The sequence below is a fragment of the Calidris pugnax genome, unplaced genomic scaffold (assembly GCF_001431845.1).
Source record: "Calidris pugnax isolate Ruff unplaced genomic scaffold, ASM143184v1 scaffold154, whole genome shotgun sequence".
Classification (NCBI taxonomy): Eukaryota; Metazoa; Chordata; class Aves; order Charadriiformes; family Scolopacidae; genus Calidris; species Calidris pugnax.
Genome location: NW_015090890.1, coordinates 780,347 through 803,860, shown reverse-complemented (window position 1 = coordinate 803,860; position 23,514 = coordinate 780,347). Strand labels below are relative to the sequence as shown.

The following is a 23,514-nucleotide window of genomic DNA, read 5'->3' as shown; positions in this document are numbered from 1 at the left end:
TGAGTGTGATAGGTCTGTAACTGTACAGGAAAGGCTCATTCCCATCTGGATTTTGGTGTGTACACCTTTGGATGGGCTGAATATCCCTCTGAGCAACATACATGCTCTTAGGGAATGCCTGGAGACTTCTCCAAAAGTTCAGAATCAAAATGCAAGTGATGTGTGAATTGAAATAAAAATTGGTTTTTCTTTTATTGCCGTTAAAAGTGGAAGCTCGTAGCACAGGCAGTAGGGCTAAATTAAAACAGCAGCTTCTTACTGGTATTGCCAGTTGCTGGTGTCACTGCTACATGGGAGATATTGCACAGATCTTTTTGAATTATAATTAGATGATAGAAGCTGTGCCTCTTGGAGCATGTTTTGGGAAGAGACTTATGACTTTTTAAAATTGGTAACCATTGTAACTTTAATTCATATCTGAACTATACATGTGTAAAACTGCCAGGGTCCTGGGTTTCTCTCCAGCAGCTGATTCTCAGCTTTTTGAGTGGTGGGGCTGAATGGGATAAGGTTATTGGACATTATCATTTATAGAATCATAGAATGGTTTGGGTTGGAAGGGACCATAAAGATCATCCAGTACCACCCTCCTGGGGTGTCTGGTGGCACCTCCCACCAGCCCAGGTTGCTCCAAGCCCCCTCCAACCTGGCCTTGAACCCCTCCAGGGATGGGGCAGCCACAGCTTCTCTGGGCAACCTGGGCCAGGCTCTCACCACCCTCACACCAAAGAATTTTGTCCTTATATCCAATCTCAATCTCCCCTCTTTCAGTTTAAAACCCTTCCCCCTCATCCTGTGGCTTCCCTTCCTGATCAAGAGTGTCTCCCAGCTTTCCTTCAGGTCCTGGAAGACAATTAGAAAGTCTCCCCGGAGCCTTCTCTTCTCCAGGCTGAACCCCCCTAAACTCTCCCAGCCTGTCCTCCCAGCAGAGGGGCTCCAGCCCTCCCAGCATCTTATTTGGGTTCAAAATAAAGTGTGTGTGTGTGTCTAAAAATATATAAACACCCCTCCAGAGGTCTGAATGGCAAATTATAAAGAATCTTCCCTGATCTTTGAAAATACAGGGTGTAGGACGGAGACAGAGCAACAGAAAGACACGTCTGAAAATGATGAAAGTCAGGGCTGGGATAATTCTTCAGAGGGTTCCTGTTGGTGGTGTTATCGCTGTGCAGCAGAGTGGGCTGAGGCTTTGAAGGCGAGTCAGAGTCAACCTTGCTCCGAGACCATCCCTTTTGAGCTGCTCTTTTGAGCTGGTGGGTACCAGACCCCTTTGGATGGGAGTCAGTAGATACCTTCAGGCTGCACAAAATGGGGGGAGAGCTCAGCTCAGGGAAACAGCTCCAAGAAAATGCTTGTGAGAAGCAGGGTTTAGAAAATAAGCTGTGTTGTGGCCGGGAAGCTTTTTGGTTAGAGAGAATTTTGTGGGATTTATAGAGATTCCTGTAGATTTTCAGTCCAGCAGATAATACAGGTTGAAGGAGAGAAAAAGGTTCACACAAACCCTGGATGTGGCACTGGTTTGTTTTGGGAACCAGGGGAAATAGCTCAAGAACCTATAGTTTTACAGAACAGCTCAATACCTTGTTAAATAGGAAATTTCTGAATGTGAGGAATAGGTGAGTGTTTTGGTCACTGTCATTTTGGCCACTTTCCTGCTGCTCCCACCTTGCAGCCTAGACCCTGCCTTAAAGCTGAGCACAAACGTTGTTTGGTTCAAAACCAGCTAGAGTGGATAATGCCTTTTCTGCTTGTTTCTGGAAGTGGAAAAACTCCATGATCAATCAGCAACGGGAATAAATTGATGGCAACTCTGCCTGTCTTCAGTGCAGATGATTTGTTCTAATTCTTCCCAGCCCTCTGCCTTCTGTGTCTCACAGTTAGGAAGTTTCCTGCAGAAATTGCCGGCGTTCAGTTCAATTGCTTTACATTTGAAAAAAGGAAGTTTTCAGAGAAGTTAGCAAGTGAAAATGGAGTGGGTAATGGTGGCCGTAACTGTAGCCTTTGCTGCCAACGACAGCTATAATTATATATGGGGCACATACATTCTAGCAGATGCTTCCCATTTAAACCACACTGGTTTCAGCATGGACCAAATTTAGGATCTAAGCCTGGTGACCGTAGCACTCGCTGTATCTCTGATTCCATCTTCTGCCATTTACTGTCTTTCTCAAATGCTCAGTGAGACTTTTTTGGCTAGTTGTTCTATGGAACAGCTTTGATTTTTCTCACTTTGTGGTTATTTTAAGCTTCAGAAAACAATAAGAATGTACTTTTCTTCCCCCCCCCCTCCGCCTTTCCTCTGTGCTTTTATGAAAGCAGAATCTGTGTAGATAAAGCACAGTTGATCTGTTAGGGATTACTGTTTCTCGGTTATTCTTTTGCTCTTGCATATCATGCCTTTATGTAGAAGAATATTTAAAGGTGCCGTGTAGAACAGCGAGATGAAAGAATCTTTGTGCATTGAAGAATTCTGGTGTCACAGGAGTCCACCTGTTCTCCTCTAACTTTTTTTTTTTAAAACTGAAGTTTATTTAAAGTGAATTTTAGTGCGCATAAAAGCTGCCGGGTTTTGACAGCCTTAAAGATTGAAAGGCTGTCCCCACAGGTGGTGGCAGCAGCTCTATGGCCTGGTATTCAGGGCACAGGAGTGGGAATCAGAAGATCCACGTTCTGTTCTCCTCTTTGTAAGGGGTGACCTTGAGCCAAGTAGCGCGTTGCTGAGGCTCAGGTCTCTGCGGAGAGTTTTACCCCGGCTCGTGAGGACACTTGCCAAGATTTGCTGCTCTCTTAGGAAAGAAAAGGTAAGGATGAAAACTTCTTGCATCGTCATCAAGCACCAGACCTCATCCCCAGTCTACCAGCCATGAGAATAATTGGCAGTTTTCAGGAGAAGGCATTACCCGACAGCCCGTTGAAAGGCTCAGATTAAATGGAAGCACTTTCTGTCGGTGCAAAATTCTCTTAAGAGGAGAAACCAAACCAAACTGGCTTCATGCAGGTCCAGAAAGACCGATTCTGTTGGTGTGTCCTACGTGAAATCTTAGTAATTTTTGCGGGGAGTTGAGCTGGATCAATCTAGAGGTCCCATTGATGTAGCATTGTATGTCAAGTTGTGGTCGGTATTGGACAATTAATGCACCTATCCAGCTTGCAAAGCTATTCCTCTGATTAAGTACAAGAGGAGTTTTCTTTTTGACCCTTTCAGGCTATCAGCTTAATTCCCAGAAGCTTCAGATTTAATTACCCATATCATTACCACAACATGCATAGCTGCAGATTTTATTAATGACCATAAAATTATTGAATTCTCTTTAAAACGAATGCAGACTCCCAGCCAGAAGGTCCTTCCAGGCCTCAGCTCTAGGACGAGTGCATCCCACAGGTTGGTGCAGCACCTTCCACGTCCCCTCTCAAGTTAAAACGAATGCAGACTCCCAGCCAGAAGGTCCTTCCACGCCTCAGCTCTAGCACGAGTGCATCCCCCAGGTTGGTGCAGCACCTTCCACGTCCCCTCTCAAGCGCCGAGCCTCGCTCAGCTTCTTTCTGCACCCCATTTCCTGCTGATTTACCAACCACTAGTAACGTTCTTCTGCAGTTCTGTCACCAGATTCAGCTGTTTCCACCTCTAAAACCCTTCTTGCAGCCCATTTTCACTCGTTTCGCAGCAGACTGACCTTTACACCTCTCCCTTTCAGACGCCTTCCGCTGGCTGCGTTGCTTTTGTTCTTATCCCTAAAATGTTCTTTAATCCATTTCAATTCCTTCTCCCGGCGCGATGCTTTACGACTTTGTAAATCAGCCCGAGTGGTACAAAATCAAATGCTTTCCTGAGATCCTGATAACTTATGTCCACTGTTTCGCTCTCGTCTAACCTAACGATTGGGTCGTATAATAAAAAGGATTTCAGCAGATTTGTCAGGCATGACCTTCCTTTTATGAATCTGTACTGCATGTCCTCTGCTAAATTATGCATTTCCAAATGTTCTGCAATTTTGGCTTTTATCAACACTTCCAATACATTCCCCGCAGCTGAAGCTGGATTTCCTGTTCGAAGAGAACTCAGCAGAACTCTGTCACAGCCCAACAAAATTAATCAGTTTTTCAGAATTCTCCATGATAAAACTTCTTTACTTTTTGATCTCATCTTACTGGGTTCTTGATGTGGGAACGAGTGTTCTGTTTTATGTAGCTCCAAGAGGACAGTGCTGTCAGGAAATAGCCCGCAGTTCAGCAGGTTTCCATCTCACATGTGGACTGAGTTGCTGAGTCTCAGCCCAGTCGTAGGTGGGAGGATGCAGCCGGTGGCTCGGAGTTGTGATTTGTTTTCAAGCTTCCTAAATAATCCATTTAAGACTGGAGGTCTCTTCACCTCTCTGGGCATCTTGATTTTTCTGGCCTGCTTCCTAAAGAGTGGTGCTTCTGTTGGAACGTATATGTGTAAGGGGGGGAGGGAAACTCCAAATCCTTCAAGTGTTCTTGCTCAAAGCCCTTCTGTTTGTGCTTATACCTGCTTTGAACGTATAGTTTGCCACTTGGGCGATGCTTCCAAATATGGATTTCTCTTGGAGGTATGTTCTGACCCACCTACTTTGCGCTGCAGATATATTTAGAAGAGTTTTGCCGTAATAGTCCTACGGTGCTGTCCCAAAGCTGTCATCTGCTCTTCAGCCTACCTCCTTCCCAGTTACCTTCCATGCGTCAAAAGCCACCTGCTGGAGTCCTTGCTGCCACTGCCACCGCTCTTTTCCAGCCGTAGGTAGAGCACAGAAGCTGAGCAAACCCGTCCTCCCTGTGTGCTGCTGCCTGGGCACTGCAGCTCATCTAAACTTGCATTAATGCCTCCATTTCTGCAGCAAAGATCATGATTTGTGGGAGAACCCCCAAAGTTATGAATGAGACCAGCAGGATTGCAGACTTTCATAACCAAAGCCTCAAAGTAGGGTTGTTTGGTTGGTCTTTTTTTAGTTTTTTTATCATAATACACAAGTGCAGAGGGATCTGGATCTATAGGCTGAGTGCAGAGGGATCTGGACAGGCTGGATCTATAGGCCAAGGCCAGTGGTGGGAGGTTCAACAAGGCCAACTGCTGTGTCCTGCACTTGGGTCACACCAACCCCATGGATGCTACATCCTTGAGGGAGGGTGGTTGGAGTTGCCCGGTGGAAAAGGGCCTGGGGATATTGGTCGATTGTCAGCTGAACGTGAGCCAGCAGTGTGCCCAGGTGGCCAAGAAGGCCAACAGCATCCTGGCCTGTGTCAGGAACGACATGGCCAGTGGGACTGGGGCAGTGATGGTCCCCCTGTACTGGGCACAGGTCAGGCTCCACCTTGAGTGCTGGGTCCAGTTTTAGGCCCCTCATGACAGGAGGGACTTGAGATGCTGGAGCGTGTCCAGAGAAGGGCAACAGAGGTGGTGAGGGGTCTGGAGCACAAGTCTTGTGAGGAGCGTGGGAGGGAGCTGGGGGTGTTCAGCCTGGAGAAAAGGAGGCTGAGAGGAGACCTTCTCGCTCTCTCCAACTCCCTGAAAGGAGGGTGTAGCCAGGGGGGGGTCGATCACTTCTCCCAAGGAACAGGTGAGCAGATGAGAGGAAATGGTCTCAAGTTGCCCCAGGGGAGGTTTAGGATGGATATTGGGAAATATCTCTTCACTGACGGGATTGTCAAGCGTTGGAAAAGGCTGCCCAGGGCAGTGGTGGAGTCCCCATTCCTGGAGGTATTTAAAAGATGAGTAGATGTGGTGCTGAGGGACATGGGTCAGTGGTGGTTTTGTTGGTGTTGGGTCGATGGTTGGACTCCATGATCTGAAAGGTCCCTTCCAACCTATGATTCTATACATAGTACTTGCCCCCAAGCCCAGCTCATACAATGCAAAGGTGCTGCCCAGCCCAGTTGGGTTGGGAGCAGCACAGGAGGCTCCTATGGTTGGATCTGATGCCGGAGGAGACCACCTAGGGGATGGATATGTCTTAAGACCACAGGGAATGCATCTTTTTTGGCCTCAACCCAGCTTGAGCAAAAGTAGCACTAGAACACCGGTTGGATGTGTGTGTGCCCTGTATCTGCTGTTTATTGCAGGAGGAAATTGCCAAGTTATAGAGATACTTAAGTTACGACAAAATTACGGAAGACGCTGTGTTTAATGGGTTGGCTTTTCTTTAAAAAGCCAGATTCTGCCTCCCTCCTCCAGTCTTCCTGCAAGATGTCTTCCAAGATGGACTCCAAGTGCCGAAAAAAAAATAGAAATAAATAAAACAAGCAAACCTGCAGCGAATGAATCATTCCTGCTAAATTTAAACCACTTATTATGGGGAGGGAAAAAAAAAAAAAAAAAAAAAAAAAGGAAAAAAAACCTCAACTGGGATTACAGGTTTAGCAAGCATGAGCACATATTTCAGCATGGATTGCTGTATTCGTAATTGCCAAACTACTGATTTCTTGGAACTCTTGCTATTAGCATTGTTAAGCAGTGTTCCAGACAGTCACTCCTATAAATCCCCGTTAATATGTTAAGCAGGAGAAGGCCTTTGCAAGAATAATACTTGGCTGGCGAGCGATCCCCACCTGGGGCGTGCTGTCTGGGCTGGGGGGACAGGCGGGGGAAGGAACAGTGCCTGCTCTTTGGATGTCCTCCTTGAGCATCCCGTTGATGTTTGCTTTAATGATATTGCCACTTCTGATAGGTGCTAAGGGTTTATTTATTTATTTGTACATATGTATAAGGGAGTATATGAGGTTTCTGTACAGAGTGTGCTTCTAGCAGTAAGGCCTGTAGCGTTCTGATCTCATATGCTATCATCGTAGAATTCAGGCGATGAGCAACCACATGAAAAATGCCTCAAACAAACAAACAAATGTCCTTTTCATAGACAGATACTGTTCTTTTTCAAGCGTACCATTCCAAATAATGAAGCCTCTCAAACTCTGAAATTGTGAAAGTGTATTGCTAAATGCCCCCTTTTTAAATTGCAGTTTCATAACACCAGTATAACCAGAACATTTTCATCACTGTGAGTTGTCTGACCGAGTCATTTCTGTGTCTTCTAAACTAGTCGGTGGGTAGAAACGAAATGGAGCGGTGTGAGAATAAATCTGCCAGAATATAACTTCACCTTGGATAAAAGAGATTCCCCTCTTCCACTTGCGTCTGCTGAACCGTGTACCTCTGCAGGGCTGAGAGAACCCCACAGGTTTTCTGGCAAAGCATGTGAAAAAGAAAACTTGGATCTGACTGTTTGCTTGACATGGATAGTACCTTTGGAGGTTGACCTGATGAACATCTGGGTCATCATCGAGAAAGAAGCGTAGTAATTCTTTGAGCAGTTCCAGTTGGTGAGAAATTTAATTATGGCATTATTATGGGGCATAACCACACAGGTATGGACGGCACATGGGTGTGCCTGGATAGAGTTAGCAGGCAGAGATGCTCACATCTACCAATAATTCTGCGTTGGAGGTACGCTCGCAGGATGCAGACATGCTTGGCAATGTAGAATTTCATTTCGGTTGGCATATCCAGTGCCACTGTGTCACTGTATTCCTTGCAGAAAACTGTCAAGGTAAATAGTATTAATTGGGAACTTTTTTGAATAAGCCTCTAAATTATGGTGTGTTTGGCCCAGGCTTAGACTCGAGGACTTGGCAATGTCCCATCTGCAGTTTTGTCCGGATTAACGTATGTGCCTTGTGATGTACATTTCCACAGAGTTCAAGGTATGGTCCCTACTGTTGGCAAATAAGTGCTTTAAGTCTTCATTCTGCTTTAGAGTATGTCTTGCCCTTTGTGGCTCTGTAGGAATTTGCTGGGATGTGACTGCTCCTTCTGACACGTGGTTCCTAATTTTGTGACAGCTTCTGCTCTGTTCTAATGCAGCGTCAAACATTTCAAACTGAACCACTCAACTGACAGAGTTGGGGTTGTTCAGCCTGGAGAAGAGAAGGCTCCAGGGAGCCCTTTCCAGTCCCTCAAGGGGCTCCAGGAAAGCTGGGGAGGGACTCTGGATGAGGGAGGGGAGCCCTAGAAGGAGGAGGAAGGGTTGGACACTGCAAGAGGGGAGATGGAGCTGAGATGTGGGGAAGAACTTGTTTGGTGTGAGGGTGGTGAGAGCCTGGCCCAGGTTGCCCAGAGAAGCTGTGGCTGCCCCATCCCTGGAGGGGTTCAAGGGCAGGTTGGAGGGGGCTTGGAGCAACCTGGTGTGGTGGGAGGTGTCCCTGCCCAGGGCAGGGGGTGGCACTGGGTGGTCTTGAAGGTCCCTTCCAACCCAAACCATTCTGTGATTCTGGAGTAACTCAGGGACCTTTCTAGTGAAATGCAGATGAACTTTTCTGCCATTCTGGGAGCCTTGGGTGAGTTCAGGAAACTTTGTGAGTTTGTGACCTCAGTTTTTCTGTCGAGTGGATCAGTTGTTCGTCTGCCTGAGAATGGAGCCTGGTCTCCTGGGCAATGCCACTAAATTTGGGTGAGGAGGTTGTGTTTGCGTGAGGTTGGAGAGGGAAAGGAGAGAGAAACGATGTTAACTGCAATCCTTCACTGATTGTGCTGTGGAGACCTACTGCAGGGCATGTTGTGGAAACAATGCTTTATTTGCTTTCTTTTTGAAGTGCACCAACTGTGGCTTTATCATACGATTGAGGTGTGTTTTTTCTAAAGGGGAAAAGGCTTGTTTTGGTTGTTTCCTTTCAGTTAAAAGAGTTCTGAGGAAGAGGATCCCATCAAAAAATGTTTGCTGCAAGCTTGGCAAGAAGCTACACTATTCCCTCACCATAATCCCCAAATAAAGCTTTCTCCTGGGTTGTAGTGTAAAGGGTTTGGTAAACCAACACAGCCACAATAAGAGTCCAAACAACTTTGGTTGGAAGTAAATTCTAAGCAGATTCTTCAAGAATTTTTGTTTGTGAATAGTATCTATCCTTGTTCCCTCTGGTCTCGTTTGATTTGCTGGCATAGGTTGCCCCGAGAGGTGGTGGAGTCTCCATCCTTGGAAATACTCAAGAGCTGTGTGGACATGGTCGAGGTGGCTCTGGGTGGCAGGAGATTGGATAAAATGGTCTCCAGAGGTCCCTTCCAACCTCACCCATTCTTTGAACCTGTAATTAGAAGGTCACAAGCTGTCCCTTGAGATAAGGTCTCTGCCATGACAGTTCATACCTTGTTACCTTCTAACTGAGCCAAGGTGTTCCTTGCAAACATCAGTTCAAGGTAGCCCAGAAGCTGCTTTGCTTTGGCAGTGATTCTTGATGAGAGCATGTTGCCCATCTTCTTGAGGGTCTGCCCAAGATCATGCTCAAGGTACAGACCAATTTACTAACTTAAAATAGAGGTATTTAAATAACTTGGAGCCCGGGGACTGAAGAACTGACTCTTCTCTTGGGATTGCAGTAGGATGACAGCGTGAACCTGGTTGCTGCACATCACCAAGCCCCACGGTGTGTGCTCAGGAGGTGGCAGTTCTTAGAGAAGGTTCTTAACCTTCCTTTCCAGGGCACAAATGTAACACATCCTCAGGTCATATGGCAGAGCGGATGGTTTTGTTATTCTTTTTTTTTTTTTTTTCCTAATAGACCTATTTTGGGAAAATGGGCTAGAGAGTCCTAGATTAGCTTTAGTATTTTGGACACTAGTCCTACTTTTGTGTCTGCACCCAGATGAATTTATCATTAAGTTTTGATACAAATGCAGTACCTGGAGTTTTAAAAGCACGGGGTAAACAACAGCCTGGCTGGATATCTCCCAAAAAGAAAAGGTTCTAAGCTGGGAAAGAGAGGCTTTACAGGAGCTGCTGGCTGGAAGCTGCAGTCACATTAAAAAGTAGAAATGAAGTACAAATTTGTAATGGAGAAGGCGATAAACCACTGGAATGAGCTGGAACGGATGGATCCTTGGGCTATTGATGGTTTTGAGGCAAGATGTCTTTTGGAAATAAGTCAAACCAGTAACAGGTTTGTTTTGCTTTACACTCAGTGTGGAGAACTTGAGGCAGATGAAATGTGAAAGCCCATGTTCACAGACACGTGTGCACACCCACCCACATGCACAGAGCCCAGCCAGAAGACCTACAGACCTTAAGCTCTACATCATTTAAGTCCAGGACAGCATTTTGAAATTGCCTGTCCCTTCTAGGAGAGGATTCCCAACACATGGGGTTGGGAATCTGTCTTTCTTGCCAATTCAGCAGTGGTAAAACTTCATTCTCTGGGCTGAATTTGCATGTTTTCTTTGCCATCCAAGGCACTGGGGTTATCAGCAAGATGAAACTTGGTTCTTCTGCATTTCAGAAGCTATTTCAGTAATAACCCTGCTCTAATAGTGGGGCCTCCTCGGGCAGATCTCGTGTTCAGCCACTGATATTATCCCGTGTGGCTTTAAGCCAAGAATTTAGTCCCTCTGTTCGTGTTTTTACTTTGACAAAATGGTGATCTTTCTCTTCCCCAAGGACACAAGCTTTTAATTTGTTATTTGTAAAGCCCTTTTTAAGAGCTGACCAAGGAAGGTATTAGTGAAATACAAAGTGGTGGCATTATTTTTTACTATGTGACTCACTCAGAAATTAAAAGGGAAAATGAATTTCTCTTCCAAGTAAGTGATATCAGCCTCATCTTTACCAAGTGACTTCCTCCCTGCTTCTGCAGGGTGTTGTGGATCAGGGTGAACTATACTTCAAAACATTTAATTGCATACAGTTGAGAAATGAAGAAAACTGAAGTGGATCCCAAGAATGTATTAAAAATCAGAACTAAAATGAAAATGATTTCATGTCAAGTGAGACAAATGCAGAGTTGATACTCCAGTGCTTCACACTTCCACTTGTCCTTGGCACTGAGAAAATGAGATTTTTAATATCTAAAAAACAGATTGCCATGAAGACTCATCCATTGTAAATTTAAGCTGCCTTTATAGCAACTTAAGCTGGGAACAAGATTGTTCATTACATCTGATTCTACAACTGTGGCCATGATTTCCATATTAATATTGAATATTTTTTTTTTATTGTCTGTACCAGAAATAGGAGCAGGAGCTGGGAGTGTTTTCCCTGTGTTAGCAGATAATTTATTTAATGAATAATGCGAAAAGGGCAAAGGTTTGTGAGCTCTTACTTGCAGATCGACTATAGATTGTGGTGACACCTGCTTTTGCTGCCGTGATCAAACCTGGTTTGGTGCCTTGGTTTATGCTGAAAGGAGACAGAGGGAAAGAGGGAGATGGAGTCATGATTTCAGAATTGTGATTTTTTGGTGGCGGAAGTTCCGCTGCTTGGGGCTGAACTTTTTTTGGCTAAAATTAGAGAGCGAGGGGTTGCTTGTTTCCCATCGGATGGGGCTGAACTTTTTTTGGCTAAAATTAGAGGCGAGGGGTTGCTTGTTTCCCATCAGACGTGCCCTTAAATTGCAAAAACGTTTGAGCAACCTTTACATGTTGGGGGGGGGGCAGGGAAGGTATTTCTGTGCCATTGAACTTTAGACCAACGTTGAGTCAAAGACTATTTGTAACCCTTTTCAGCCGTTCTGGTCTGGCATGGGATGTGGGAAGCACCAGTTTCCTCTCCTTTCTGTGGAACTGTGCTTGTGTTCACAGGTCCAGCAACCAGGGCAGACCTGAGGATCCCCCCCCCCAACCCCCATCACCGCTTGGCCCCCGTCTGGGACAGTTTGCTGTTGCATTCAGACTGTAATCGTGCTGCTTCAGCCTTTAACATAGCAAAAATTGAGAATTCCTTTTACTTTCTCATGAGCTCTTTCCTGTTTATTTCTGCTGAAATGCTGCCATCCTCTATCCGTGCTCACCGGTCTGGACTCCTTGGAGAAGCTCCTTCTCCCTCCTCTCTTCGCATCCCAAATTTGGGCTGGATCCTAATGGCTCTTCATTTATAACATCTGAGGTCTCTACCATTTTTTTTTCCCCACTTCCATTAGTATCACTAATATCATTGTCCTGCCTTTGTCATCTCACACCTGAGTTACTGCAGCCTTCTCTTTGGCTCTTTATATCTCATCTCCTCGTGTTCCAGTTTTAATTCTGCGTCGCATGATGATGGAAGATGATCTTTTCTTTCCTTTGTGGGTTTTGTTCTTTGCTTCTTCCCCGCTCCACACCCTGGAAGCAAATCTTTCTCTGAGGAATCCAGTTCTCTATCATTAGCCTCTCTGACCTTCAGAAAGTTTGTATATATTTAAGTCCTAATTTGTTCCTATTCGGAAAACAAAACAGCTCTCTGTATTAAACTCAAAATTTGGCAATAAGTCAACAGCATGATCTCATTTTTTTTTTTTGTGACTGCTTCAGGGAAAATGTTTTAAATGCAGTTAAGAGATTTAACAGAGAAGTGTCTTGGTGTAGAACTATCTTTAAAAGGTTTGGGGTGGCTGATTGTGAGGGACTCGTGTGGTTTTCTTTGCCATCCATCAGTACTTTGGTGTCACAATTCCTCTCCTGGGCCACAATGCATGACCTGTGGTGTGGTGGGACCACTCGTCTTGTCTGTGACCTCGCTCCTGGCAACCTCCTTTCCTGGAGAGGAAGAAGGTGACTCGAGACCAAGCCATGGGCCAGATGAATTGTTTTGGCCATGGCAGCAACCAGCTCTTGGCATGTTCCTCCCCGAAAACACCCAGTGCTTTCCTTTGCCACAGCTGGATGGGAGCAATCATGGGGCAGGCTTAGAGCCTGGGAAAACTGGTGGCCAGAAGCCACCTCTAGAAAAGCTCATTCAGCCCACCCTTTTGCCCTGGAACTTCCTCAGTTTTTTCATGAAGGAAAAATCACAAAAAAAAGCCAGCATAGAGGATGGTATGGTCTATGTGTGCCCACTGGGCTCCATCTGGAATAGCTGCACTTCTTCCCCAAAACCTACACCAGATGTCATAGAGGAAGAGTCAAGCTGTAGCATCTGGACCACTCTTAACCCCCGAGAAGAGCCAAGATGTGTCCGTCCACAAGGCTCAGTTGCTGATATTACAGATATCTCTTTGTGGAGAAAAGTAAATCATCACTGCTTAGAGATATGATTTAGTGATGGATTTGGTCTCTGTTGGATTGACGGTTGAACTCGGTGATCTGAAAGGTCCCTTCCAGCCTGGACAATCCTATAATTCTATGATTCTATCCCCTGCAAATCCCTTTCTCTCTCTACTCACTTGTTTGTTATTCCAGCTCACAAACGCCCGTAGCCTAAAGTCTAAATATTCTCTCTCATTCTTTCCACATCTGCCTGGAAATGATCCCCTGCCTTTCTCTTTCCCCTTGGTTAATAGTTGGACTTTTTAAGCACTTTTCAGCCCATGTTTGTGGAGAAAGACATCAGCAGTGATAGCTAAAGAAAATTCTGTTAGGTCATTCCTTTTCAGAACATAGTACCTGTCTTCTAAGCTCTTTGCGGATGTTAGCCAAATAATCCTTTTAATAGCTTTTGTGAGTTAAAAGGGTAGGTAACTGTCATAAGGCTAAATGATTGCATAGATTAATTTACTTGTGGGCAAAAGAAATCAATTGTAATTTAAATTTTTGTCTCTGGGACTGATTATACTACCAGACATCAAACTTTTCCTTAGGAATTGGACCCTGTGCATTGAAGTGTATGTCTGGGATTGTATGTATGGGGCTGGATCAGTTGCAGGTTATCCAGAGTAGTGTGGTTGGACATACCCAATTTTTAACCTATGAGTGAGCACAAGCTCTGAATACTTAGCTGATGGGCCTTGTTTAGATCTGTACAGTATCCATTTATAATGGGATGTAAAAGATTATTTACCAGACTTTAAGACCATGGGTCTGTTGCACACCATGTCAAAGCCCCCGCCGAACGTAAAGGGAAGAAAGAGGGTGAGGCTTCAACGATCCATTTAAAAAATAAAAATTGAAAATTATATAAGAAAACTGAGTGGTTCCAGGGAGCGTTTTTCTTAACCATGGTGATATTTAGTGATTGGTATATATTCCACTGCCTTTTAGCAGAGGAATGGATTGGGTGATTGAGAAGCATCTTGAAGGATGCATTGGTTGGTTTTGGTTGGTTTTGCCTGTCTTCGGTTGTTTTTAACAAGAAGTGATTTAGTGGTGGGTTTGTCAGTGTTGGGTTGATGGTTGGACTCGATGATCTGAAAGATCCCTTCCATCCTGGACAATTCTATGATTCTATGATTTTGCACTACTGCTTGGTGAAACTACCCTAAGGTTGCCCTCTGTAAGCCAGTTGTATAATTGTGCACCAGATAAGAAGAAATCAGGATGTATTTTCCTTTCACGGGAATCCCTAATGTTTTTTTTTTTCTTTTAATTGTGTCTTACAGAATGGTGAATAACACTGAAGACCCTCAAGAGGCTTTATAACGTCCCATCCCCATGTAAAGTATGCTCAGAACTTTTCCAGTAGTGTAAGTACAAGCTAAAAGAAACCCACAAAAATGACATGTTTGGTGGTTTATTTCTGTTAATTTGTCTAAAAGCAGCAGAGAAACGGTTACAATGATTCAGCAGTTGGCTAAATTGGAGAGTTCCACGGGTTTGGTATTTGCTAGATACTCAAACTGGGGAACAGTAGCATTTAATTCCTCAGTTGTTCTGGCTGGTAAGTTATTTCTGCTGCTTTTCTGTCACTGAAAGAGAATGAAAATCATGCAGTTCTTAGAAACTCAGCCTTAAACAGGGAAAGGGTATTGGTAAAAGATCTCCATCCATCTACTGAACATACTAGAGGGAAACCAGAGCTGTGCAGGAGACAAAATCATGCAGTTCTTGGAAACTCAGCCTTAAACAGGGAAAGGGTATTGGTAAAAGAGAGATCTCCATCCATCTACTGAACATCCTAGAGGGAGACTTCAGACTTGGTGGAAGGGGATGAGTAGACCATTAGCCTAATATTCTACAGCAAAGGCAGAAAACCTGAGGCATCTAAACTAACATTGGAATTGAGTGTGTTGTTTCAAGCAATAGCTGCTGTATCTTGAATCCCGGTATGAACTGAAGTTGTCTGAATCTCCTCCTTGAGTTTGAGCCTATGATTTGGTTCTTTTAAATGACTTCTCTATCTTCAATGTAACTGGTATCCATCCTATTTTCTTCAAAAAATAAGCAAATGAATTCAAAGTTTGAAGCTTGTCAGGCTGAAAGGAGAGGCTTGACCTGTGCTGTGCTGTCATCCATCTCCCTCCCTGGCCAGTCCTGTAGCACCGTTCCCCACACCTCTTCTACAGGCACGACCAAACCCTTGTCCACAGGCAATCAGATTCTGGAGATGCTTTGACCTCTTGACTTCTGGTTGTAACTCCTGTCAGACTGGGTTGGAAAGAGAAATCCTGTCTGCAGAACAGGTAGCAAGAAACTGGGCTACTGTGAACACAGTGTGATCTTCCGGGGTAGATTATTTCAAGGATGGAGATGATTCATCTGGCACGTGGCCATTCCTAGTGCAAGTGGCAGTGCAGTCACAGAGGGAGTCGCAGCAAGAAATAACCACAACCAGGGGTTTTGTGTTGGCAACTGAACTGCAATGTATTTCAAAAAGACTTCTTGTTGGAAAGAGAAATCCTGTCTGCAGAACAGGTAGCAAGAAACTGGGCTACTGTGAACACAGTGTGATCTTCCGGGGTAGATTATTTCAAGGATGGAGATGATTCATCTGGCACGTGGCCATTCCTAGTGCAAGTGGCAGTGCAGTCACAGAGGGAAGAAATAACCACAACCAGGGGTTTGGTGTTGGCAACTAAACTGCAACGTATTTCAAAAAGACTTCTTGATACAACCATGAATTAGTTACCTTCTATTGCTGGTAGCTTAGTCGTCTGTTCAGAACAAGTTGTTTTCTACTTTGTAGTCAGTCCCCTGAGCCACCTCCTCTTCTTTCTTTTAGCTGGAAATATGTTGGATTTCAGTATTAAAATCACCACTTGAAATTGTAAAGATCTAGTTCACAGCAGGAAAGGAGCCTGGAGGTAAGGCCACGCTGCCCTGTGCATCTTTATTATACCCCTAATTCCCAGTTTGCAGAGTCATCTCCGAGCTCCTTGTGCTTCGCGTGGGCGCAAGGACAGTCTGCTGGCTTTAACTCGATATCAGACTTTTAACATAAATTTCCAAACTGTGGATGTTAGAATTTTAATTTCCTGTGCTTCCGTTAGATTTCGGTGATGTTCTGCCCCTGTGCAGTTTGGGTTGGGTATGGCTTTGTTCTGATGCTTTCTGGAATCGTTGTGGCACATTGATTTGCCCCGTTAATCAGCTGCCACCCTCCAGCAGAGGAGTAGCAGCTTTTTTTCGATTTATTCCGGTATATGTGCAGTTAATACGGTCATCAAGAACGCAATAGAAGTATAGGTGAATAATTTTTGACTGAGTGAAAGCTGGGGTGAATCTATTTGGAGGGGATTACAGAGTATTAAATTAGAGGAAATGGGCCAAGATGACCCATTTAGGTATAAAGTTTCCAGATTAAACCATAGATATCTTTTTAAAAGGATAAGTGGGCATCGTGGTTTCAGAAGGGGAAAGAGGAGAACAGAGTCTTTAAGGAAAAAAAAAAAAAGTTTTAACTTAAATATGGAGTAAGAAAGATTAAAATCGAACAATCTTAAAACAAGTGTGGTTAGAGAGTAGTTTGGTTACTCCCACCGTGGGGCAGCATCCTCTGGCAGAAAAGCAGAGCAGGAAACTGGTTCCAGTTACCGTTTCACCTGCTGAATTTTTATCCAGTTGGACAAGAGTCAATACGGCAGCATCCTCTGGCAGAAAAGCAGAGCAGGAAACTGGTTCCAGTTACTGTTTCACCTGCTGAATTTTTATCCAGTTGGACAAGAGTCAGTACTGGAGAAGAAGTCCATGGTGTGAACCATCAAGAATCAAGACTCTTGATTTTGGTCTCACAAGAATTAGTCATTTATCTGAACCTGAGTCCTTCTGTAGCCAATGCAAATACATCTCTACAGGGTTCTCCATAAATATAATTGGAATAATTACTTGTATTCCACAGGCTTACGGCAGTATTGATTAATTAATATGTGTTGATAGTGAGATATGATCATCACTGTTTGTGTTGCGTGTTTCAAACTATATCTCAAAATACGATCTGATAGAATTAGGCAGTTTCAACATTGTCACTCAAGGTTTACCTGAATTATCAGGCTGGTGCTTATGTATCCAGCTGCCAGCAATGACAGAGCTGTCTTGGGAGTGAGTAAGAGCCTGCTGAGTGGAAAGAAAATCTGTGAGTAATGCAGATGAAAAAAGACTAGATTGAAGCCTTGTCATCATTTAGGAAAAACAAGAGAAAGGAAGGAACAAGTGTGTGAGTGATACCAGAGTCAGCACACACTGAGGAACAGTCACCGGAGTTACGGTGGCTTAGAGAGTCACCGCGCGGCTGAGCTGTGTTAATTGTCCAGCTTCCTTGAGATGTGACATGAAACACGTTAATTACACTTGGGTGAAAGAGGACTCAGCTAATTTGCTCTTTTTGTCTTCAGTGACAAGGTGTCATGTAAATAGTTGGTGGCTGTAGGAGTGTTCAGGTGGCATTTTAAGCTTCCTTAACTGAAATAACCTCTTGCCTCAGCCCTTAGTTTTACTTTAAGATAAACCAGATGAGTTAATTCATGATTCCACATGCAGCTAAACCACTCTCAACAGGACTGAAAAGAAATCTTATTGCACACTGCCTCTTATACCTGCTTCTACTTTTGGCCAGATTGGCTTGTCCCCATCTGTTGGGTTGGCAACAGCAACCATCAGAGCCTTCTGGAAGCTAATTCAGGTCGCTAACCCAGGCAGGAACTAGCTATGGGTTATGGGTGGGTTGGTTGGTTGATTGGTTTTCCATCTGGCTTAGTGAACTGAACTGGTCAGTAGAGATTTCCACCAAGTCCTGGAGCTGTGCAGAAGGGCAGAAGAGCAGGCTGTAGGTCGGTTCATCCTTTCTTATGCATCTGCAGCCTCAGGACTTGCATCTCTAGGTGTTCTCCTGCTCCAAGCAGGACACAGAAAGATGTGGAGTTGCCCTGAAAATAGACCAGGTCTTCTCTATGTTATGAAGAGGAAATGTCCCTAGTTCAGGTCTGGACTACACAAAGAGATGCTTGTTGCTTTAAAAGCATTAATTAGGAAGTGTGTTTCTCTTTGAAATGCTTTTAAATAAAATAAAAGTCTAATATGGAAGCAACTGTGGCCAAAAGCCCATGGTTTTGCCATTATCATTTATATTCTTCAAGGAGCCACTGTTATCTGTTCCTGAGTTGTCCTCCAAGTATCTCAGTCTTCACTAAGACTGTGTGCCAGTAAAACTACACTTGCAAACTGTCTTCTAGTGCAAATAAAAATAATTGCTTTGTAGTTAAGCACAAAATTTAGCAGTAGCTAAGTTTCAGTGATTAGTTGGGTTTGGATTTTAGTTTTCTGAACTAACAAATTCCTCTTTTAAGGAGGTGTGTTGATGGTTACTGCCGGTGATGGATCCTGAGGGAGGAAGAAGGTGCCTGAAATACTTCAGAATGTCTCTTTTTCTTTACGCGTGGAAGAGGGAGGTGGTGGAAATCCTGGTGATGGCATTTCTTGAAGCTTGTCCTACACCTTGTCGTATCTGATGCTATAGATGGACCCTGTAGGATGGCTCTATGTGTGGTGAGAAAACACTTAAGAGTTTGGCCAGGCACTTTGTCTGCCTTCTGCAGAATACCTGGGTGACTTTGAACAACTCATTTTGACTTGTCTGAAGGTCAGTCCCCTTCTGTGAGCTCTGGGTCTCAAAAATTAGCGTACTTTTACTTTCCTGCATCACAGGAATATTCTGATGTGTTTCAAGTATCTCGATACTCCAGCCAGCAGAATTCATAGAATCATGAAGTGGTTTGGGTTGGAAGGGACCTTAAAGATCATCCAGTTCCAACCTGACTTGTGAAAAGATGGTCTTGGCAAAGGCTTCACAGTCTTCTGTCATGATCAGACCCACTGTTGACCAACTGGCAAGAGGAAGCTCCACCTCAACCTTTATATCCAAAGTTTGGTCTCCAGCTGAGTTCCTCCTTTGTTCTTGGCAGAGGTTTGGGTTTTGGGCCCTGGTTCAGCCCTCAGCTGCCGCTACAGGTTTTCTCTCTGTTTGTTAGTCCTTCTGGTCCCTTGTTCTGCCCTTGAATCCAGCATCAGGGTTTGAATTCCTGCCTCGATTCCGCGGAATTGCAACAATAGTAGGAAACCCAGATTTTAGGAGTAGGGAAGGTTAGGGTTAGACAGACAGATTAGGTGTCAGCGTGAATCAGCCTGTGCCTTGAGTAGAATTCAGAAGTCTCTGGCTCCCAGCCCTGTGCTTAGTCAGAGGTCAGTCCCTTCTGTAAGACTTGGATTATGACAATCATTGGCATTTATATTATATTTTTGCCTTGTAAGATCGATCTCAAGTTCTCTCTCTCTTTCCCAGAGATGTAAAGCGGATACTATAAAGCAGAGTAAGTTACTCACCTGAGTGGAGTCAGTGGCAAAACTCCTAGGGTTTGCTTACCGGGTACTAGCACGCTGGGAGCAAAGACATTTTATCAGCAGTGAAGAATTTCAGAGACTTGAGTGGAAGAAGAGCTTCTGTAGAACAAGTCAATCTGGGTTTGGGGCTCTTTAACTAGCTGAGAAACTTGAAGCCTCCTGAAGAAATGATGTGTTGATATTCTGCTCTCAGCTTGCCTTCTGTAATTTGTGGAGCGGTGAGTATTTGATTACGTTGGATTTATTTTCAGAAGTTTCAGGCTGCTCTTATTAACTGTCACCATTTTGATGGAAAGCGTATGGCAGCGTTCTGCGTTCCTCAGGCGGCGTTTTGCATTCATAAACAGGACTGGTGACGTTTAACCCCGACAGATCAGCTCCTAGGCTGATTTCACTCCTCGCCGCAGCGCCAGGCTTTTCGTTTCCCCGGGATGAGAGCAGTCATTACGAGCATTACATTTTGTTTGTGAAGCAGGATGAATGGGAGTAGAGTCCTCTTTGAAAATCAGAACCAAGAGATGCAACTGCAGGAGATAATTATGCTAACGCATGGGTAAGGATGGCTCTGTGTTCGTTGACATGATGAGCACTTGAGGCCTGATTTATTTTTTTTTTTCACTCTCTCTCTCTTGAAAACTGGTACAACTCCACCAAAAATACTGGAGTTGCATCTGATGAGCATAAGTGTCGGCTCAGATGAGTCAGATCCTTAATCCTCTCTTGCGCCCCAGAATTCCTAGCATCAACTACTGTTTTGAAGGCAGCTTTGCTTGATATGGTGCAAAGCTTTGGGCGTTTCTGCAATATTGAAATTGGCTGTAGAAGAAAAGGAGATGCACTTGCTCAGTAAGAACGGAAAAGGCCAAAGCTTGAATTTCAGAAGACTGGATAGTGGTGTGCCCTAAATGTCCCGGTTTTATTTCAGCAGAGCCTTAGAGCTGCACTTGCTGGGTCACAGCCTTTGCCTCTGAACGTGTGCCCATGGTGTGCACCGTTTGCTTTGTGATATATGGTCGACTGCTCTGTTTGTGGATCACCTATAGCTCACAATGAAAGTCCCTCTCGAGCTTCAGCAGAGGCTGAGGGAGCTGGGGTTGTTCAGTCTGGGGAAGAGGAGACTGAGGGGCGACCTTATAGCTCTGTACAAGTACCTGAAAGGAGGGTGTAGAGAGACGGGGGTCGGTCTCTTCTCCCAAGTTACAGATGTCAGGACAAGGGGCAATGGCTTCAAGTTACGCCAGGGGCAGTTCAGGTTAGATATTAGGAAACATTTCTTTACTGAAAGGGTTATCAGGCATTGGAATGGGCTGCCCAGGGAGGTGGTGGAGTCACCATCCCTGGAGGTATTTAAGAAACGTGTAGACATGTTTCTTCAGGGCATGCTCTAGTGCCCAAGATTGTTGGTTTGTCGTGGGCTGCTGAGTGGGTGGGTGATGGTTTTTTTGGTTTGGTTGTTGTTGTGTGTTTAGGTGGTGGGTGGGGTGGGTTTTTTTGTTTGTTTGTTTTTGGTTTTGTTTTTTTGTTTTTGTGGTTGGACTCGATGATCTCTGAGGTCCCTTCCAACCACCACAATTCTGTGATTCTTGCAGGAACCAGGTGCATCCTTTGGGGTGGGTCACAGCGGGGTGAGATGTAGAAAAGGAAGGAGGATTGAATGAAACTTGACTTGGGTCCTCAGATCTCATAAAAATGAATGGAGAGAGAAACAAAGTTGCGTAATATAAAGCGTGGTTTAAAAATTAACAGCCAGGACAGCTGGAAGTGGAGGTTCTTTGTAGTCACTGGTTCTGATGGAAAGCATCCGGAGCTGTAGTTCACATGAATTAGGTTGTTGAATATCAGGTGGGTTGATAAGCAAATTATATTGCCCTTGGAAATAGCAATGCCATCCTTGATATCCATTTTTGCTGGCTGTCTAGATCAGAGGCCTCACGTAGAAGGGAAAGGTGGCTGCTCAGTGATACCAAACCAGGAGCCTTCCACCGGTGCACGGGCTGGGGACCGGGCAGGCAAAGCCACCAGAGCTACTCCTCTGCTGTGTGTTTTTAGCAGCTGGAGGGCATCCATCTCCACGGTTGTTCAAATGATAGTTCTCATGGTCCTATATACACATAAAGACAGGAGAAAACTGAGTAAGCTAAGAAGTTCAAGCAGTGAGAAAGACTGTGATAATTAATGCACTAGTTAACTAGTTGTAGAAAGTCAAGGTTTTTTGTTATGTGCTCTGGGATAACTTATTTCAGCTGAAAAGCCACAACTTAACCTTGTGGTTTTTGCTCTTCTGTTTAAAGGGCAAGATTGTGTTCAGTGACACCAAGAAGGCTCATGTTGTGTTCCAAAAAAATGATGGGGCTGTAAAAAAGATAAGATTCCAAACTGTGGAGATGCTGTTAAGGGTCCCACCCTGGGGACCAGCAGTTTGTGCCCTGTGTCACGGGAGGGTAGCAGTTGGCATCTCTCCCCATCCTCTTTGCCACAGTCGATGTGACTTTTATCAGAATCATTCTTAAACCAATTACCAGACCTAGGATCCTGTTCTGAACACTTTGGCTCTAGCCTACTTCCATATTATGCAGATTATATCGAATATAGGTCTTATATCAAAAAAATGCAACTGGTTTGGGAAGTCTTGGGCCTTGTAGGGCTTATTAGATAAGGCAGTGAATTTTAATGGAAATTTGGAGAAGGACCTCTGCAGAATAGGATCTCTTCAGTGATGCTAGAGTACTTCTATTCATGTACAGTGAGTAGAAGAGTGGAAAAAATGATTTCTTGGGATCATTAAAGAGTCCAGAGCCATTTTCTCAAGTGTTGGAGGTGTTAAGGCTGGTGTCTGGCCTTATTCCCAAATGGGTAATTGAATTGCTTTGAACTTCTGCAAGTTCAATTGGACATGGACTTAGCTCATAGCTGGTTTTATGGGATTATTCTGCTGTGTTCTATCACCTAGAAAGTTAGTGCTGGGTAAATTATTCTTGTATCTGTGTAGATACAGGCTATGACAGTAGGTGAGGAAACCTTGCTGGGCTTTTCCTCACTGTTCTCCATGAGATGCAGGAAGACAAGGGAAGGGGGGACCTCTATATTTGGCCATGTACTCCACTCAAGATTGGTATTTTCAAAGTGGGGAGGCTTTTGAAGGGTGAAATTTATATATAAAAAAAAAGAGGCTAAATAAGTCTGGGTGGTATGATATGGAAAAGCAATGGTATTGAGAGAAATTGTGCCTCTGAACAGCCTTCACTCCAGAAGGTGGTGTTAAAAGTGCAGAAGAGTGATGCTGCATCTGGCTATTTCAGAACTGCTGGATATTTTATATCTGTGCATTTGGGAGTGAAAACAGTTCTTTTTTTTTTATTTAGCTCCTTATAGTTCTCTTTTCAATCTGATATTCGGGTAGCTCAGGTTCCTTTTGGATGAGCCACGGAAGATAAGCATGAAGTTTTAACGCTTTATAGATCCCAAGAGGCCGCCAGTGGAATTGGGCCATCTTCCTTGGGGTGTGACTGCCAACTTAATGTAAGAAATGGAAATAAGTTTGATATTTTCAGCTTCCTTTTTTTCTGTCAGGATCTAAAAAATAACCAAAACTTGATTCATTTTAAGGACAAGATTCCGTTGTTAGAAAAATCGGTCAATTTTAGTTTTGAGCTTAATTAGTACTTTGCAGAGGTCTTGCTTTCAAAATCTGGGGGGAGAAAAACGCGTGGCAATTCCCTTGGTTGGTGTTTTTTTTTCCAAATATCTCCCCAAGGAAATTTGACTGGTGAAGAGTTTTGCTAACTGGTCAGAAGATAAGGCATGTGATTAGAAGCCAAAACAGGCTTTGAGGATTTTTTTGCTACGCTGGCAGCAAAGTTTGCCCAAGTTTGACAACAGCTACAGCAAAGCACTCGGTCCATAGTCTTTGTTCTCAGGAAAAGTCTTTGCTGTCTTTATTTTCTCCTGCACACCCCCTCCCCCCCATCATTCTGCTCGTCACTATCTTATTTTACTTCTTCTTACTTTTGCAGTTGATTGTATTTCACGAGGAAAAAGAGGGGGGAAGCAAATGAAATTAGAGC

General features: G+C 44.3%; 1 protein-coding gene across 1 annotated transcript in view; it reads left to right on the top strand.

Annotated features, from left to right (window-relative positions):
* HMBOX1 (homeobox containing 1) overlaps positions 1-23,514 on the top strand; it is a 120,948-nt gene that overhangs the window by 31,290 nt on the left and 66,144 nt on the right. The window contains exon 2 of the mRNA XM_014947670.1: positions 14,281-14,364. Coding sequence (XP_014803156.1) covers positions 14,342-14,364 — 23 coding nt within the window. The 5' untranslated portion in view covers positions 14,281-14,341. The remainder of the gene's footprint in view (positions 1-14,280; positions 14,365-23,514) is intronic.